This window comes from Manacus candei, unplaced genomic scaffold (assembly GCF_025592945.1).
Source record: "Manacus candei isolate 608988 ecotype Guabito, Panama unplaced genomic scaffold, ASM2559294v1 h1tg000005l, whole genome shotgun sequence".
Classification (NCBI taxonomy): Eukaryota; Metazoa; Chordata; class Aves; order Passeriformes; family Pipridae; genus Manacus; species Manacus candei.
This window is the reverse complement of record NW_026138053.1, coordinates 9,560,537-9,579,517: the sequence shown is the minus strand read 5'-3', so window position 1 is coordinate 9,579,517 and position 18,981 is coordinate 9,560,537. Positions and strand designations below refer to the sequence as shown.

The 18,981-nt window shown below is 45.0% G+C and overlaps 1 protein-coding gene across 2 annotated transcripts in view; it reads right to left on the bottom strand.

The window, feature by feature from the left end:
* CACHD1 (cache domain containing 1) overlaps positions 1 to 18,636 on the bottom strand; it is a 93,669-nt gene extending 75,033 nt beyond the window's left edge. For both annotated transcript variants that reach the window (XM_051797855.1, XM_051797862.1), the window contains exon 1: positions 18,155 to 18,636. In XM_051797855.1, coding sequence (XP_051653815.1) covers positions 18,155 to 18,364 — 210 coding nt within the window. In that variant the 5' untranslated portion in view covers positions 18,365 to 18,636. The remainder of the gene's footprint in view (positions 1 to 18,154) is intronic.
* Between the last annotated feature and the right edge of the window lie 345 nt (positions 18,637 to 18,981).

Genomic DNA, 18,981 nt, shown 5'->3' with positions numbered 1-18,981 from the left:
TGCACATGGAATGACTATTTTTGGAGCAAACATACTTTGGGATCAATATTAAAATTTCAGCCTTTAAAGAAAAGGAGTGCCATAAGAAAGCTCCATTTTGACAGCACCGGTATGAGACTGGATTTGAAAATTTCAAAATTTCCAAGTGCACAGAAGTTTCTGCAGCTGCAGGCACTGTTCCTGGGAAATGACACTCTTGACACTGCACAGCCTCACAGGAGTACCAGCAAACACCACATTTTGGTCATAAATAATGAAATATCTTCCAATTTCTGAAGGCAAGGAACACCTCTCTCAAAATTCACACAGGACACTCACCAAAATTCTCACAATATTAAAGGCTCTCTCAGCAGAGAGAGCCGGTGAAAACCCACTGGGATCATTACAGCAGAAAACTCTGGAATTGCACAGGACAGCCAGGCTCCTGGAGGATGTCCATTAAATTCCCAAGGAGTATGTCCATTAAATTCCTGCCCATTGCTCCATCCCACCTGCACTCCCACAGTGCTGGACCGTGTCCCTGTCTCCATGCATTAATTTTACATGCTCCTCTCTCGCAATCAGGGAGTTAACGAGCAGCCCCCAGGCTCAGTCTGCAGGGAAAACTGGCAGTGGGAATGCTGCTGTTTCCAACAAGATCTTCACAGAATCACAGAATATGCTGAGGTGGAAGGGACCCATAAGGATCATCCAGTTCCACCCTTAGCCCTGCACAGGACCGTCCCCAAGAATCACACCATGTGCCCCAGAGGATCATCCAAACACTCCTTGAGCTCTGGCAGCCTTGGTGCTGTGACCACTGCCCTGGGGAGCCTGTTCAGTGCCCAACCACTGGGGGAAGAATCTAAGATCCAATGTAAACCTGCTCTGATACAACTTCAGGCCATTCCCTGAGGTCCTGTCCCTGGTCCCCACAGAGCAGAGATCAGTGCCTGCTTCTCCTCTTCCCCTCCCAAGGAAGTTATAACTGCAGTGAGGTCTCCCCTCAGTCTCCTCCAGCTGAACAGACCAAGTGGCCACCCCAGTGCAGAGCAGAGCAGAGCAGGACAATCCTCTCCCTCACCCGACCACTGATGCTGGGCCTGATGCCCCCCAGGACACAGTTGGCCCTGCTGGCTGCCAGGGCACTGTTGACTCACTGTACAACTGCACTCCCAGCTCCCTTCCTGCACTGCTTTCCAGCAGCTCATTCCCCAGTCTGTCCATACATACCCGTATGAGAAGCCAACAGAGCTGCCTGACAGCAGCAGCCAAGCTGGTTTTGGTGGTTTATTTACTCAGGCTGAAGTAGCCCTTCAGACAACAAGCTGCTCCCTTACCACTGCAGAAGCTATGAGCACAGCATGGTGTGGTGAAAAGGTCTTTCAACTCCTCCAGACCCATCTCCACTGGTTGTTTAGCAGCACTGCAGCAAATTTTTAGGTTCATAAAGCACCAAAGTCTTTGTGAAAGTTTAGGGACTGTTGGCTTAGGTTTCATTAGGGAGATCCTAATCTCTTGCATTCCAAAAAAAGGCTCGCTTTGATATTCATAGAATCTCAGAATGGTTTGAGTTGGAAGGGATCTTCAAGCTTATCTCATTCCACCCCCTGCCATGGGCAGGAACACCTTCCACTAGCCCAGGTTGCTCCAAGCCCCATCCAACCTGGCCTTGGACACTTCCAGGGATGGGGCAGCTGCAGTTTCTCTGGGCAACCTGTGCCAGGGCCTCACCACCCTCACAGGGAAGGATTTTTTCCCAACACCTAATCTAAACCTACTCTACTAAACCTAAAAACCAAACTATTTCACTTAGTTTGAATCATGCCAGTCTAGATGGCATATTCTGCACGAAAACCTTAGAAGAAGAAACAATGCATGGAAATAGCACTAATCAGCTGAAAACACTTCCAGGACCAATAGGTCATGGAAAGCATACAAGGTCCCAAGACAGCAGTGATCTCAAACTGTTGCTACAGCTTTCCCTTCCAGGTATTCAAAGTTTCAGGGGAAAACAAAGGTAACCCATGAATAGAGGCAAGAAGCACGTTAGACAAGGCAATTGTCTTCTCATCTGGACAGAAAAACCCTAATGAAGCCAGGAGAAGAAGCAAACACCACCACTTAACTCAGGAACTGCACCCTCAGCAGTCACAGCTCAGTCTGCAGCTCAACTTCATAGGATTCCTTCAGGATTTATCCCTCAAATCCCAAACAGACCTGAGATTCAAATAATTTATCAAAAAAAGTCCTTGTGCTAAGTATTTTACTTAATTTAAGTACTTATCCCCTTTGCCATGTCTGGGAAGTCTGTTCATTGCAGAGATTACACATACATTGTATAACAAATATTATATATTACAAATATCCAAATACTCTTACAAATCCATCATTTATTAATGCACTTCTTCCAGTAGATTTTTATTTTACACATAAGCTTCCCAAAAAAGCCACATTTATGCTTCCAAAAATTCTTAATTTTCTTTTCACTGAGGTATTACTGTATTTCCTTGCCCTTGGAGAGTTTTATCTGGGATTATACACATGTACCAAAACACAGCTGTTCCACTTCTTTTCTCCTTTATTTTTTTCCCAGAGAAAAACCTGCCTCTATCAGCCACCCAATTAGCTGCTCACTATCAAAAGACTGCTTTGGCCTTTCATCTTCTTGAAAACTGGATTCAAGTGAGAGGGTGTCATGGAAACTGTGTCTCGGGTCATTTCCTGGTTCAGTTTTTCAGTCACCAAAAATAAAATAGTAATAACAATAATAGTGAGGTTTTTTTCTCTTGAAAAAAAAAATGAGTATTTGTTATCCCAGCCTGCAGAACACGCAATAGCTATGTGAAAAGGAAAATTACATTATTCCTCAGGAGAAATCTTCATCTGACCAAGTAGGAACCTGACTATCAATTCAATGTGCAACTAACTCTCTCCTAAAAAACTCAAAATCATGTGCAGAACACAAAACCTGCAGCAAATATGCAGTGAAATAATGAAGAATTATTAAAAAAAAAATCAGCGCACAGTACTACCACGATGTGTTTCTCTAAGTATTTCACTAAGCAAGTAGGATACAAAAGCATTAGATAATTATATAGGAGATTGTTATCAAACCACTGAGTTTCAGATGCTTTATCTACCCCAAATACCTCCTTTAAAAAACCAGCAACCTCAATTCCCTCTTGCTTTCACAGCTCAAAGTCCACAGTTCAAAGCTCACTGAATTTCACTGTTACAGAAGAGTTGCACTTCACCGGTAAAACCACTAAAAACCTCATGAAAGACACCAAATGCACAAAAATTACAAATTTCAACCAGTTGCCTGAGGTTACAGGTAACAAACATCACGTTTGTGCCATGAGCCCGTGGGCATGGAAAGGTCACTGAAAGGTGGGATTTGCAGTGCTGGAACAATAAAATGGACTACTTTATTAATTTAGATATATAATAAATGAGTTACAACTGCTCGTTTTATTAACAGCATGGCTTGGAGGAACTGTAATCAGGAGAAATGTGGGAAAGGGACACTCTGTGGTAGAAAACTGCCAATTTCAGTAGATCCACATCATGGGGAAAAATGGCTATTTTCTGATTCCAGTGCTGCCATCTCGTTTCTGAACCCTGCAGGACACAAATCCCTACTTCCTTTTAAATTAACCCTCTACCTCTTAGAATTTCCAAGTTCATTCTAGCTAATGAACCAAAGATAGTACTCAAAACTTTAAAAACAAATGAAACTGGGAAAGTTCACAAACCAGGGAGCTTTTATCCTTAAGATGAGTCATAAATAAAGGTAATTAAAAAGAAATAAAAATCTCTCAATTACTTAAGAAAGCCTTACTCCTTTGCCAGATTTTCTTCTGTTTTGATGAAAAAAAAGAGGGAGGGGAAAAGATACCAGAAGGCTGCACATATACCCAACTAATCCATTTTATTAAACACAGAGGCAATGGGGGGTAAACAGGGAAAGACAGATACAATTCGAGAGGAATTAAATCAAGGATATCACTTTCTGTGAGAGCTTTCTTTTTGCTGAGGGGAGATGGAGGAAAATGTGCAGTACCTCGAACACATCCCTTTACAAGCACACCTAGAAAGGGCTTAATTTGGTTTTAAACACAGAAATGCTACAAGCTCATGCTGGGGCTGTTGGCAAAATGGTGTTGATTTGGCTCAAAAAGCTTTTCTCAATTCTTAAGCTGAAATTCTCAATCAGACTAATGACATCTATGCAAAATATCTTGTTTTATCCCGAAACAAGAAAAGCACACAGAGCCCATACCCCTGCCTTTCACCTGTTTCACTCTAACTTTGGGCATGATGTTCCTCTGGCAGCATTTTCCAATTTAATTTCCTTCACACCCCTTTGAAGGTACCTGAGTGTAGCCCAGCCCTCAGCTTTCACCCTCAGCCACCCCACAACCAACTGCTTTACCCTTGGGGAACCTGCAGAAGCTCCACTCAAGCCAGACAGATTGATTTGCTCTTTCTTGATATGGTGGAGTCTCCAGCTGTGACAGCAGCTGGAAAACCATCAGCACACACCCAGGATCAGACAGGCAACTGTGTCCAAGGCAAGGAGCAGAGGTGAGCTACACATCTGTCTGGAGGTTCCCAACCACCAGCAGCTCCGAGCTCTTCCTCACCTGGATGCTTTCTTAGGAATACGTGAGCAGCATTTGCACAGCAACCAGCATGGAATAATACACAGAGCACAACCACCTTTCCCACCAGGGATAGACCCGGGGGGTTAGACGGGAAATCAGGAGGAATTTCTTCACTGGGAGTGTGATTAGACATTAGAAAGGGCTGCCCAGGGAGGTGGTGGAGTCCCCATCCCTGAAGGTGTCCAAGGAAGGACTGGATGTGGCACTCAGTGCTCTGGGCTGGCTGACACAGTGGGGATCGGGCACAGGCTGGACTCGATGGTCTGGGAGGGTTTTTCCAACCTTAATGATTCAGTGATTCTATGATCTGACCAAATTAGAAACCCTACTCCAAAGGACTCACATCTATCCAATTTGTAATCCTAATTAAATGTGTGGCTTTTTTTTTTTTAATTAGTTATCTTCCCTTACTTCATCTTTACTCCACGGTTTCCAAACTGGAATACATCTTCTGGCATCTTTGCAGGAGGTGAAGCTTTTTCTGCTTGTAACCCCACAGAGCACTAGATGAATTAGCAGCAACTGCAAAAGATGGCTTTATCAGAGAACTCCGGGATTTTTTTTTTTGTTGAGGTTTAACTCTTTTTGCTAATGGAAAATTAAATATATGTCCTCTAGATTCTTGTTCTTGTGAAGATGATTGCCAGGTCAAATTGAACACATCCACGACCTTGCAGCCTCAGTTCTGAGAATGAAAACCTTTTTTGCCACTAAGAACCACAGACAGGAAGAAAGCACACCAAAATCTAGCTGAGAGGTTAAGTAGAAGATGAAAGACAACATCAGATCTCAATTTAAAAAATAATAAATTAAAAAATGCTGCTGTGGTAAGCGGCCACTACAGACAAATCTGCAGCCTAAACTAGAAATAAAGTTACAACCTGGGCTGAGAAGAGTGGTCTCGGGGTCCTGTTGTTGCCACAAACCCAGTTGTGCTTCCTGAGAAGCCCCGAGGTCATTGGAAATGCAAAGCCCCAGCTGGGGGCAGGAGGAACTGGAGTGTTCAATGCTGGGCTGGTGTGTGCCCACAGCAGAGCAGGGTCCCTCCCCCTCTCCCATCGTGCTCCCCATTATTCTCCACTCAAGCTGAAAGGAGAAGGTCTTTTCCTCTGCCACTCGGTGTCAGCCAGACTTGGGAAGCTCCGCAGGAATTGCTGAGAGATCCAGAAAGGCACAAAAGGCTCGTCCCACAAAGCTCCCTTTCATGGGGGCAGTGTGTCTATTAAATACGTCCTGGTAATGTGCATACATTTTATAAAGAGATTATAAAGTGAAGACTCAGTCACTAACTCAACTACACAATGAGATTTTTAAGTCTATTACTAGAAAACTGGGGTTTGAAATGAGTAGCTGGGAATGTTTCACAGCTCCTCTGCAGTAACACTCCAAGGCCTGGTACCCACAACAGCAGCTGAAGGTGTATTTTCTATTTTTTAATGCTTTAATTTCTTTATTTGGTGACACACAGGCACCTCAGGCCATGACCAGTCTGCCTTCAGCACTGTAGAGGGATAAACAGAAAGGATGATTCAAGCCCTGACAGTGTTCCCGCACCAAACATCTCTCAGAGCAGAGTGGCATCGCTGCTCTGGTGGGTTGGAAATGGGAAAGTTAAAAAAAAAAATAAAAATAATAGAGCAGATCCTGCTCTTTCACTGTGCCATCAGGATGAACAGGTAAGCTGCCATTCCTGAGCATTGCTCCTGCTCTTATCAACACCAAAGCAGTAAATAGCCACTTTATCCTCCTCCTCCATCTTTTCCCTCTCTTTTCTTTTGCCCACAGGGGCTCAGCATCTCCTGAGATTTTGAATAACTAAGGTAGATATAGATTCCTGCCAGCCCTGTGAAAGTTATTTTCTGTCCACCAAAAGGCAAAAAAAATTAAAAAAAAAAAAAAAGAATCTGTCTTTTCTCTTTCTGCGTCATCAAAGCAAGGCCACAAGTTGACAATCCTCCCCATCGTCTGTATGGCTGTGGGCCAGCTTTGCATTCCGGCCTCTGCAGGGGCTGGATCAAGCCACACTGCAGCCACAGACTTGCTATAGCAAGCCTTCCATACTTTAAATATATTTTTGGACTTTGGGGCCGATGCTAACACTGGCTCTAACTTCATTTCTAAGCAAGAATCCCAGAAAGGCTGCAAATCTATTTTCAGGATCAAAATGAAATGTCGTCTCCCAGCAGCAGTGGCAAAACTCCAATCCAGTTCCTCCTGGACACAGAGTAAGAGTGGAAGGTTGCAAAACTGCTGGGTTTTGTCATGCAGACCAGGCTCTGCAGATCCTCAGGTCTACACACTCACAGCCTTAGGAGCCCATCCAGCTCCCTGCCAGGCACAGAGAATCATGGAATGGTTTGGGTTGGAAGGGACCTTAAAGCTCATCTCATTCCTCACCCTGCCATGGGCAGGACACCTTCCATTATCCCAGTTTGGTCCAAGCCCCATCCAACCTGGCCTTAGACACTTCCAGGGATGGAGCAGCCACAACTTCTGGGCAACCTGTGCCAGGCCCTTACCACCCTCACAGCCAAGAATTCCTTCCCAATATCCCATTTAACCTTGCCCTCTATCAGTTTAAAGCCATTCCCCCTTCTCCTATCACTCCATGTCCTTGACAAAAGTCTCTCTGGGATATCTTCCATCAAAATTTCAGGGGATGTTACAACCATGCCATTTCTTGTGCTGATCAGAGAGTTGTGGCCACCTGCCACACCAGAGCTGCCAACAAACCACCTCAGCCCCACACATGTCATGCAGAGTGGGACCGAGTGCTCAGCCAGTGCTGAAATAGTCTCTGGGACACTGATGGTACTGGAAAGCCAGGAGGCAGGGAATGGCAAAAATTACAAAAAACAAGCAAACTACAGGCCAGTAAATGGTGGAAGGGTGTGGGAAGGTAGCAGAAATCCAGCTCTGCTGCACCTTTGGTCTCCACAAGAGAGTTTGAAGTACAACTTCACAGGAATTCCCTGTGCTTCCCAACGAGTCAAGGTTTGGGGTCAAAGGCCTTGAACATGCAGTAACATTTTTTGTGGATTAAAAAAAACAGGTAAGGGCCTGGAATGAGCCTGACCTACACTGTATTCACCCACACTAAATGCACATCAAGGACAACAGCTTTCAGTACATTTTCAAAGAATCCCAAATTAATGCATTTCTTACTAATTTTTTTAATTACTATTATCTCTTTATAGCTACTTATGTTTTCCTCTTCTTTATCATGAATTTTCAGCTCTATTAAATTGTCCAGACGACTCACACGGAGCAGAGAGCACACCCAGCATGTCTTATGTTTCAGATGAGCCCTCACAGAGCAGGTCTACACTCATTTCATCCTGACTCCACATCTTCCCTTCCCAAAATAGCTGCTGCACCTCTGCTCCTCAAAGAGAAATCCACCATTTCAAGCACTGAAAACCATGGCAATGGATGTTGGGTTTCATTTATTTTTGGAGGCCGAGTTTCTATTCTTGGATATGTAGGAAAAAGCAGCATTTCAAAGTCTGAGGTTGCAATTACCAGAACATATTTTTTTAAAATGTATTTCTAGACTTACAGTCAACCACTTGCTGAATAAATACATAAATAAAAAGGAGGAGGCAAAATTATATTTACGGGACGTCACGGTGAATCAATACTTTAAAATTCATTAGATTCAATTTCTTACCAAACAGAAACAACTTGTTTATTAGAAATGACCAGCCATTTATCTCTTATCATGATTATGTTGGGGTTATTTTAATTTTGGCTTTGCATCCAGTAGTTTTAATGAAAATACAGTATTATCAGTATGTCAGTATATAGAATTTTAGAAACCAAACACAACTTTTGGTATAAAATCCTTGTTCCCAGCATGAGTTCAGCACAGCAGAGCTTCCTCTTCCAAGAACAGCTGGATTAGCAACTAACTGAATTTAACAACTTTAAGAGCATCAAGCACATCCCTCAGAGCAGCTACTGAAATGATCTAGGACTACACAAAATAGATCAGCAGCAGAATTCAAAAGGAAAAGCCAGAATTTTATAATTTAAAATTATAGTTACATTTCAGTCAAAAATAAAAAAAATGCAAAATAAGACTTCATGTTTTCCCAAATTACTCACAAGAGAAGGTTGGCTACTTAAGTGCCCTTAGCTTTGTATCTGCAACCTCAACCTTGATGAAGTTCATCAAAAGCTAAAGAAATTCGAGAAGTTTGCAATTTTCATCCTCCTCCTGCAACATATTTGAGTATTAATTTCTTTCCCTTTTTTTTCCTCCTACAAGGAAGACACAAGAGACTGTGTATCCAGGAATAACATTTTCTAGTTTTAATGGAACAGATCAAAGACTGGAATTTACGGTTTAAAAACAGACTCCTGACCACTGCTGCATAATGTGACACACAACCATCCCCAGTACTTATCCCTGTCTTCCTGCCTGCACCAGTTTTCCCTGTAAACTTTTTTCTGTAGCTGAACTCCACCAAGCCAGACCAAGGGAATAAATCCCACATCACACCTGGCAGTGCTGGAGAGCCACGGGCAAAAGGAACGGAAGAGAACTATGAAATTCATATTACAGAAAAAATGTGCCCAAGGAAGTTGAACCACCTACACCATATTTAAATTAAATATCCTTTCATTGTTAAACCTGCTAAATGTATTATTCCCACATTACAAATCCTTCTATTTTATCCTTCCATACAACACAAAAATTGTGTCTCCAAGATGTTGGTTTGGCCTCTCTAGAATACACTGGTCCATGAGGGTTTGACCACATCAGCTGTTGGCAACTGGGAACTGAACCTGCAGATCAAACACTGGCTTCAGCCTCCAGCACTGACAAAACATGAACTGCAATTTAGGATCCATGGAGTTGAAGTGAATTTTCCCCTTCCTTTTACACTCCTTGCAATGATGAGAGATCCTGCTTCTTTCTTATCCTCCAAACAGTGTTTACTTCTCCAGAATCAAAAGTTAAAAGTCCCGTACCAGAAAAAAAAAAAAAAAGATGAAAAATAACATGTTTGTTCACTGACCATGAAGGAGGCAATAAAAATATCCTGGATGTGATTTCCTTCTCTACCAATCTTCCATCAGCATTTTCCCACATGTTGATTTGCAATGGACAGGCTACCACTGAAAGCAAACACACTTCAGGCAAACTTGATTTTGCCCCCACAAAGTGCACAATTCTGTAGCCATATCACAGAGCCTGTTGTAGAGTATTCCCAAAAAGGGCTCCTCACCTGACACCTGCCAACACATACACCATTTCAGCATCCACTTCAGCCCAAAATTCATCCCATAACTCATTTTTCTCTTCCTAGTAGCAAGTCAAACATGACCAGTCCATGCTGAGGACTTGGGCTTTTTCCTGTTCACAAAGCAGCCAGGTTTTGGGATCAGGGAGCTGATCCATCCCATGCTGCAGTACTACCTGATACAGAGCAGCCATGGAATGGTCCCTGGCTACACCATCATCTGGATGCAGCTGGAAACCTCTCCCTGTGGCCGTAGCACTGTCCAACCAGTTTTCGCATCCATCCACCGTTACGTGGCACAGGGGAAGGACAGAGAATAACCACCAGCACACAGGGATCACACAGCTGATCCTCGTGGTGGCACAGCTGCTGGGAAAGAGCTGCTGCAGAGTGCTCTGATTTGGTTAAACCCAAGATCTCTTGCTACCTTGCCATTCATTTCACTGTCAAATCCTACCCTTGCACTCCTGGTCCACACAATTTGGGGTTCCTTTTTTTTCCAGCAAATAAAAGACCTCCTGGCTCTCCATATGGTCTTCCCAAGGGCTGGTAAGCCCTTTGTGACCTTGGTTCAGAGCCTGGTCAGGCCAACAGGCTCCTACCATAGCTATTTTTGGGAGTCTGTCCCTTCTCCCCATCACCACAAACACCTCCCCAGGTTTTGTTTGATAACACTTTTGAGGTGAAAGCACAGCCAAAGAGGAAATGTTTCTAATTCTCCCTTAGCTGAAAGGAGGAGAAGCAGGGACTGAGTCAGAGAGGTTGTGGTAGCACCTCAGCCCTTTGGTGTGGTACCATCACATCATCTCTGTCAAGCTGAACTTATCTTCACATGTAATTTGGTCTGAAATCCACAAAAAACGGCAAACAAATACTCTTATAACCCCACCAGGGTGAACACACAAGAAATTCTGCTTAAGGCTTTCCAGCTTCTAGAAACTTTTTATGGCAACTTCCAGATGTGTCTATTTTAAAGCTTTTTTTTTCCCCTGGCCTCATTCCCACCTGTGACGATCCTAAGTGTAGCCAGAAATTCCTACTGCATCGCAGGAATATGTGCAAAGGAAGGTCAAAACTGGACAGAGAGCATTGGCTAGACAGTTCTGCAGACATGCTGAAAGGAAAATTATAGGTTTTTTATCAAAAAGGTGTTAGGGGTGTTCTGCTCTACTGGTTCAAATCACACAGTCAAAGTTGTGCAAATCCATGGGCTCAAAGGGCAGCAGCACCATGAAAAGCTGGTTTTATCAGCTGCTTCTGGCTGGGAAGCTGGTAAGGGGAGATGGAATAGTTTGCTTTTACTAATTACTGTAATTGTTCAAATATACTTTTGCAAAATCACTTGGGAGACTCTACAGAGACCTTAAAGGCCGTTGATAAAAGTGATTTCATTAACACTTTTCATGGGGTTGGAAATGAGTGTTACTGATTTGTGGCACCATGATTATTTCAAAAGTCAACACAGATTTTCCCTGCTAAATTAGACAAACTATTGTACAGAAATTGTACAGATTTCTGTACAGGGAAGGATGCATAGCACAAGATTCAGGCCATGACTTGGCTTAATTCTATGTCAGAAAGGCAAGTCTTCACAACAAATACTGGGTAAGTACTAACGCTATTAAACTCTGTTTTCCATGGAAAAGAGAGCACAAGGATATCCTTTCAGATTTCATTAACACACCATGTTATTGAACAACAATAAAGTACAGGAAAATGATGGGAATGCAGGCCCTCTGTACTTTATGGTTTTACACTCATTCTGCATTAGGCCTATGATACAGGAGGTAGTAGTCAAAAACTCAGCAAAAATTTTGACATACAAAACAAAGGCTGACACATCAGATAAGTTACTTACATTTCAATTATTAAGTTATATTATCCATGTACAGAAAAAAAAACAAAAAAAAACAACAAAAAAAATTAGTATTTTTCCATTCAACTACATACAAATAAATAATTCCTGGGACATTATCCAACCCTTGTTAAAGTTCCCAGCAAAGCCCCCACAAGCTCAGAGCTATTCCAGGATTCACACAGAGCCAGGCTCATGCTTGGGTAGCCCTACCCCAGTTCAATTTGTGGAGTGCCCTGACAATGGAAATACAAAAATTTGGGGTATTTCCTTATAGCTGGGCATTTCCACACATGAGGGTACTGAACTGCCAAGGGTCCAAGCATTTCTGGGCCAATTTTTCACCCATAATTGACAAGCAAAACCCACCAACTGTTATATAACAACAAAAAAATCTGTTTATACTTAATACTCCCTTTTATTATATGGATATAAAAGAATCACTGGGAAACACACACACGAATCTTTTACTTCACATTTTTTTCCATCTCAAACACATTGTGCCTTTCTGTCTGAAAGATGAAGCTCTTGATAGTATTTGACAGCAAGGCTTTTTCTCCCCTTGCCAGGCAATGGCAGCAGAGCAGCTTCTCTGCTGTGCTCAGATCCCCTCTAACCATTCCTCCTCTGCTGAATTAAGCCAAGAAAAATGAGCTAACACACGCTGTATTTACTTTTGTGCCTTCTTAACACACGTGTTATCAGCCCTGCCACAGCTGAGAGATTCCCAATCACTTCCCAGCGTCCTTGGATTTCTTGCTGCTAAAACCCCTCCAGCCCACGCCAGGACTGGTAGGATTCTTAGGAAAGGCAGAGCAAGGGACAACTAATTATCTGCCAACCCACCTTGCTGCTCCACTCTCAGCAACTTTTATCTGCCCAGGACAGCTGCATTTTCCCTGTTTGAAGTGAAATGTCAGGCTCTGCTGATGCAACAAGACGTACATTACTAAGGATGTCCTCACACTTTGAAGGAACAGCTCAAAGCCTAATTAAAAATTCAGATTGGCTCTCCCATTCCCGCTGCCCTTCCACCAGGACCTCTCGCTGCCTCTTTGAAATGTTTCATGCCAGAAAAAAAAGGAATCCACGTGGAAAAGGATGAAAAACTGCTGCAGTCTTGAGCTTTCAGAAGGCCTCGGATAAAGCTGCTGAAGCTGGATTCAAACTAAGACATAATCATGGAAAACAGATGAGGTTTTACTCTGCTGGTTCCTGCTCTGTAATTATTACTAAAGCACATATTACTGCCAAATAATATTTAAAAAAACTAAAAAGGTATAGCCAAACACTTACCAGCACTCTTTACTTATATTTTTCTATTGTATTTCAGCTTCACAAGCTGGGAACAAGCTGGAAATAATAGGGAAAAAGAAGGGAAATATTTTTTTGTGCTATGATTTGGCTGAGGGTGCACAAGGTCCAGGTTTCATACCCAGTGCTTTACATCACTTGCTGTGAAAGTACCTCACAGTCACCAATGGATTTATTTATAAATATCCATATAAATAAGTGGGGAATTGTGTGAAACCCTTGATTTTGGAGATGGAGAACTATGGTTCTGGCATTTCAATGGGATTTAACTCAAGTGGGATTTAACTCTTCTAAGTATTAAATCCACTGTCATTAGCCAGAAAACCATCCCATTAGAAAAAATAAATAACACTGTATTCTGTCAGTGTTCATCTGCAAAGGGATTAAATAAATGGACAGTTCTGGTGACTGCAACTCTTTGCCATCACCCTGAAATCTTCAAAGAACGTGGATTTTTCACCCCATATAAACCTCTGGATATGTCCCCATCTCCCTGTCATGCACAATCTGTTCTTCTTGAAAAACATATGGCCAGACAAACAGTTAGTAAGATAAATAAATAAATAATATGCTTGCCAATCAACCAGAAGTCTGTACTAAGCTGGTTGTTATTTTACACATCACTACGTCACCTGATGTATTATTATAGTATATATAGTATTAATATACAAAGTATTAATATTAAGAAATACAGGGAAAAAATTACCAGCAAACTGCTGTTTTTCAGATTTAAAATGCCTTTTCTTTTTTTTTATTCCAACCTCCAAGATCAGTAACAATGAGAAAACATGTTTCCTTCTCGGTAAAGGATTAAGATGGCAGAGCTGCCTTCAAAAATATTCAAGGCCCTCTGGGCCTACAACTTTTGTTACTATCTGGACAGAAACATCAACAAGCATTTTGAAAGTTATAGAGGCACTTAATGCTTTTCATCTTCAAAGCATTTCTTAATCCTTTCAACTCTGGCTGCAAGTATTATATCCCTGTTTTGGAGATGGAAACATTACCCTGCCCCTCACTATCCAAAAACAGTCCTCACCTTGGGCACCCCGTGCAGATTTAGAGGGTAAACCTTGCCAAAAAACAAACAAAACACTCACAAAAGTTCTGATTTATTCTTTTCCTGCCTTTGTCTCCCGACTAAAGAATTTCAGTTGTTTCAACCAACAGCTTGCTCTGTAATTCCACCCAGGTCAGAGAGGCCAGGATCAGACAGGTAACAGGGATGGTGAAACTCCACTGGCAGATCAGGTCACACCACAACCACCAATTTAGTTATAATTTTAGTATAAAAGGACACTTAACTTTTAATTGGTGCAGTGTGTCAGCTCTGCCCAGGAGAACACATTCCAGGACTGTCACTAGAGCTGCTCGTTGACCAAGCTCCAGCCCTTGGCAAGTGATGCCATGGGCTATTTGAGATGTGACTACATTCCTACTGAGGAATGACAAGGAATACAGCAGCTCAGGCTGGCAAGAGGAGGTGTGATTGCATGCTGCATCCCAAGGATGCAGCCTGCTGCCAGAAGGTGTTCCCTGGAATGATATGGATGCTGTCAGCAAGTGCTTTAGCTACCGAAAAAAGAAGGTAACGGTTAGAGGTGGCTGTAGGTGCAGCACAACCCATGAACCAGCAGCTTCTCCTGCATGCTCTGTCCCACAGGAGGAAGAGGGAAGAGGAAGAGATTGTGGTGAGACTGCTTCTGGCAAAAACCCACAAAAGCATCTGTATGTACCCTGATGCATGAAAGGAAATAATTGGTGATATTAAGACACAGAAATATCATTAACTGGGGATTTGGTAGAACTGTCAAACAGAGCGGGAACAATGATTAATCACTGCAACAGAGGAAGTCAGACAATCAATAAACTTTCTGTGTTTAACCACTCCTGGAGAAATAACACCCAGAATGGTAACACACAGACACCCAGGAACCCACCACACACTGCAGCACCCAACATGTGTCCTCACTAAGTGAAGACTCTGTGTGGTACAAATATGCATATTCTAATTGGAAATTTAAATAAGAAACTGTTAAGCTGCTATACAACACATTCAGCAAATGATGTAACTCATGAGTTGTCACCTAGACATTACCAGCTGCTCTGTGCAGTACCATTCAAGGAACAAATTTATAAATTAAATCAGAGCACTTCTGTGGGCAAGAAAACAAAGCACTACTTAAAAGGTAACAGTCAGATACCACACTCATGCAAGTCCCTGTAAACAGAAAGCAGTGGTGTGAGTGCCAAAATCAACTGTCAGACTGATGCTGGCGGGCACCAGAAACCTCTCTCATCCTCAGTCTTCCTGTAGCTTCAGCCTGTTACAGCACAGATGTACATGTACTTCACTCCTCCCAACAATGAAAAATAATGAGATTTTACTTGAAACACTAAGTCCTTATTGCTGTTGGACTAATTACATGAAGCACTGGTCAAAGAAGAATATATTGCAGGAAGTAGACACTGCACAGAGGGGATGGATCTCATTTATAGCACTGACGGCTCCTGCAGAAATCTAATCTATTTTCTATTTCACAACTTCCATGGTCATTACTCCCTGCCCCATTTCACAGGCATTTAAGGCTCACAGATTCCATGGTTCTCCTCTTACCTCTTCCACTTGCTCCTCTAGTGTCCAAACTGGAAACTCCACCTCATCCTCCCTTCCTGCGCTTCTGGAGGCTCCGTCCACATTTCCCTCTTTTTCCAGATTCAAAACACACCCCAACCAACCTCCCACCTTCACTCTATTTAAGCATTTCCACCTGCTCCTGCACTCATTGGATGCTTCCTGCCCACCTCTGGCTCAGACCTATCCTTCCTCCGTTTCCCTTTCCCACGGTTACGTTGGTGACACCACCTCCTGCCTATTACCAGGATGTGCAGATGTGGGAGCCACAACTGGCAAGGACCAAAGCATGAAAAGAGCACGAAAGGGAAGCATTAAATTCTGCTGCTTCCTCCTCTACAATTTATGAAGCTAAATAAAACCGCAGCTCACTAATGGCTGGACACCAACCCTCCCTCTCGCTACTGCAACTTCCTCTCACTAGATCCTCATTTGGGCCCTGCCCCCACGTTACCCCCTAAACCTAGGAAAACATCCTTGGATTTACATCTAGGTAAAGCCCAAAAGTGCCCTTGCTCTCCTTCCAAAATCCCACACCCCTCCCTTCTGCCCCATCATGACATGCTGAGCATCCCCACTGTGCCAGCAGCACAGGTAACCCACCACCCGGCACCAGGTGCCCCCCAGGCCACCACCACTCACCAACAGCCCTGAACAAGTGGGAAAAAGGGGAATTCTGTGCTAGCTACACCTAGCCCTGCTGGGCAGGCTTAGGAAATTTCTGCCTTAAAATCCAGTGCTTTTAAGGGCTGCAGTGACATGTATCATAACATTTTTTGTTCTACTGTAGGAGGTCAGCAAAGAAGCTTCTAAAATCAGGGGAGATTTGTTCCCACTGGTTTTTAATCTTAAACAGCTGTAATAATGTTCCAGGGGGGAGCAAAGGACAGGCTGTGCATTAGCGTGATGGGAGTTCAGACAGCCAAAATATGAAGCACATAAAAATAGAGCTCAGTATGAAAAGGGGTTTAACTACCAGTTTCACCACATGAAATTTCTTTGGGGCCCTAAATATCCAGCTAATGGTAAACACAGTTTTAACATTATTTGCATCCCCGTGCACTGGCATCCAGATTGTTCCCAAACTTGGATCACTGGTACAATTCTAGGAAAGAAAACCTGGCTCATCCTAAAGTCAGCTTGTGTATCAAAGCACAGTAACAAGGTATATTTTTACAAGTGGCTTTTTTAAAGACAATATGTGCTGAGATGATCATATTAGATTTTTTTTTAACACCAGAAACAGATTTAGCAATGCAATTATACTGACTTGATTTGCATTAACAGAGACTCCACCAAAGCAAAGGATTATGCTTATATCTTTTGAGAGGAAATACATACATGTATATGCACGGCAGAGGGGGGAAAAAAGTGACTTCCTTGAATTCAGTACATCAATAATGTACCTTGTTAAGTGAAGTCATTTAAATCCCTGTCTTCTTAGCATCAAGGACAAGAGACAGCTCAGTGTTTCCCAGGACAAAACGAGCCCTAGGAGGCCGCCCAGCACAATGATGGTCCAGAGGTGAGAGAATGCAGCCAGTTTAGAGAAGATAAAAGGCCATTTGGGTAGAGACCCCCGCTGATCCTATGAAAGTGTCTCCTTTTCAATTTGGGAGGCTTTTAAAACTGCATTTGCTACTGACCATACCTTCCCCTGAAAGCTGCCTGGGATCCGATTTCACTTTTCCCCCCTCGGAGAGGGTGGGCAGCCGCTGCTGTACCGCAGGTACCAGCACTCCCCGCAAATCCCACCAGCCCCTCACAGAACACCCCAGAAACAACAAAAAGCTCCTCGACACCGCATTCCCCCAGCCTCAGGCGCGAATTCAGCATCTAAATAAACTTATCGGGCGTACTCTTGGGCCGGGAAGCTCAGAGCTCTTGGGCAGGACACGGCTCCCCGAGCTGCCCGCGGGATGCGCGGCCGGGAGGCGGCTCAGCCCCAAGCCGGGCTCGGACTCCTCCGGGGCTGCGGGGGGGCGATTTTTGCCGTTTCTATTGTGTAAACTGCAAATAACACACGAGCCTGTCCGCGGCCCCGTCCCTCCAGCCCCGCTCCCCTTCGGCCGGGCGGCTCTGCGGGCCGGGAAGCCGGGCTGTGGGAGCCGCAGGAGCAGGGCTGGGGGAAGCCGGGCTCGGGGAAGCCGGGCTGGGAGGAGACGGGGCCGAGGGAAGCCGGGCTGACGGAAGCCGGGCTCGGGGAAGCCAGGGCTGGGAAAGCCGGGCTCGGGGGGGAGCAGGGCCAGGGGGAAAGGAGCAGCCCGCGCAGGGGGGAGGGAAAGTTTGCGAAGAAGAAAAGAACTGGCGGAGTGGGGGGGGGGAGAAAAGAAAGAAAGGAATGGAGAGAGAAACGGCAAGGCAGGAATCGGGAAGAGCGTGTGCAGGAGGGAGGGAGGGAGGGAAGGAAGGGGGGAAAACCAGGCGAGCCGCCTGCCGGGTCGGGCCATACCTGCATGGTGACGACCCTCAGCTCCTCGGTGGCGAGTTTCCTCATCTGGCTGGCCAGGACTTGCGCCTCGTCCAGGATGGAGAACTCCGCCTCGGCGGCGCCCAGCGCGCCCAGCAGCGCCAGGCACAGGAGGCCGAGCGGCCCCCGGCCCCCCCTGCCCGGGGCAGCAGCGGCGGCCCGGGGCTGCAGCCGCCCGCCGCCCCGCGCCATGCTGCGGGAGAGCCGCGGGAGCGCCGCGGGAACGCCGCCGGCACCGCCTTCCCCGGCTCAGCGCTGCGGGGCGGCCATGCAGGGCACGGCGGGCGGGCGGACCCCGCGCACACGGCCCCGCACACACCGCGCTCCGCGGACACGGCCCCGCACACACGGCCCGGCTGCGAGCGGCGGCGGCGGCCGAGGAGAGACGCAAAGTGCGGCGCGGAGGAGGAGCGGGAGCGGCGGGGCCGGAGCGGAGGCGCCGCGGGCAGAGGGAGGGAAGGAGGGAAGGAGGGAGGGAGGGAGGAGGTGTCTGGGGCCGCCGCGCTGCGGGCGGGGGCCGGGCCGGGCCCCCCGCGCCAGCCCCGCCCCGGAGGCCGCGGTGCCCCCCGGACACGGGCTGGGGACACGGACCGGTGCGTGTTGGATCGGCCGGGAGAGTGTTCCGCAAAGGCAGCGCTCCGCCTTCTTTTTTTTCCTTTCTTTAAACTGTTTTTGTTGTTGGTTTTTTGTTGTTGTTTTTTTGGGGTTGGGGTTGGTTTTGGTTTGTTTTTTTTTTTTTTTTTACTTTTCTAAAAACTTTTTTTACCCCTTTTTAAAACTGTAATTAATTTTTATTTTATCTTAAACCG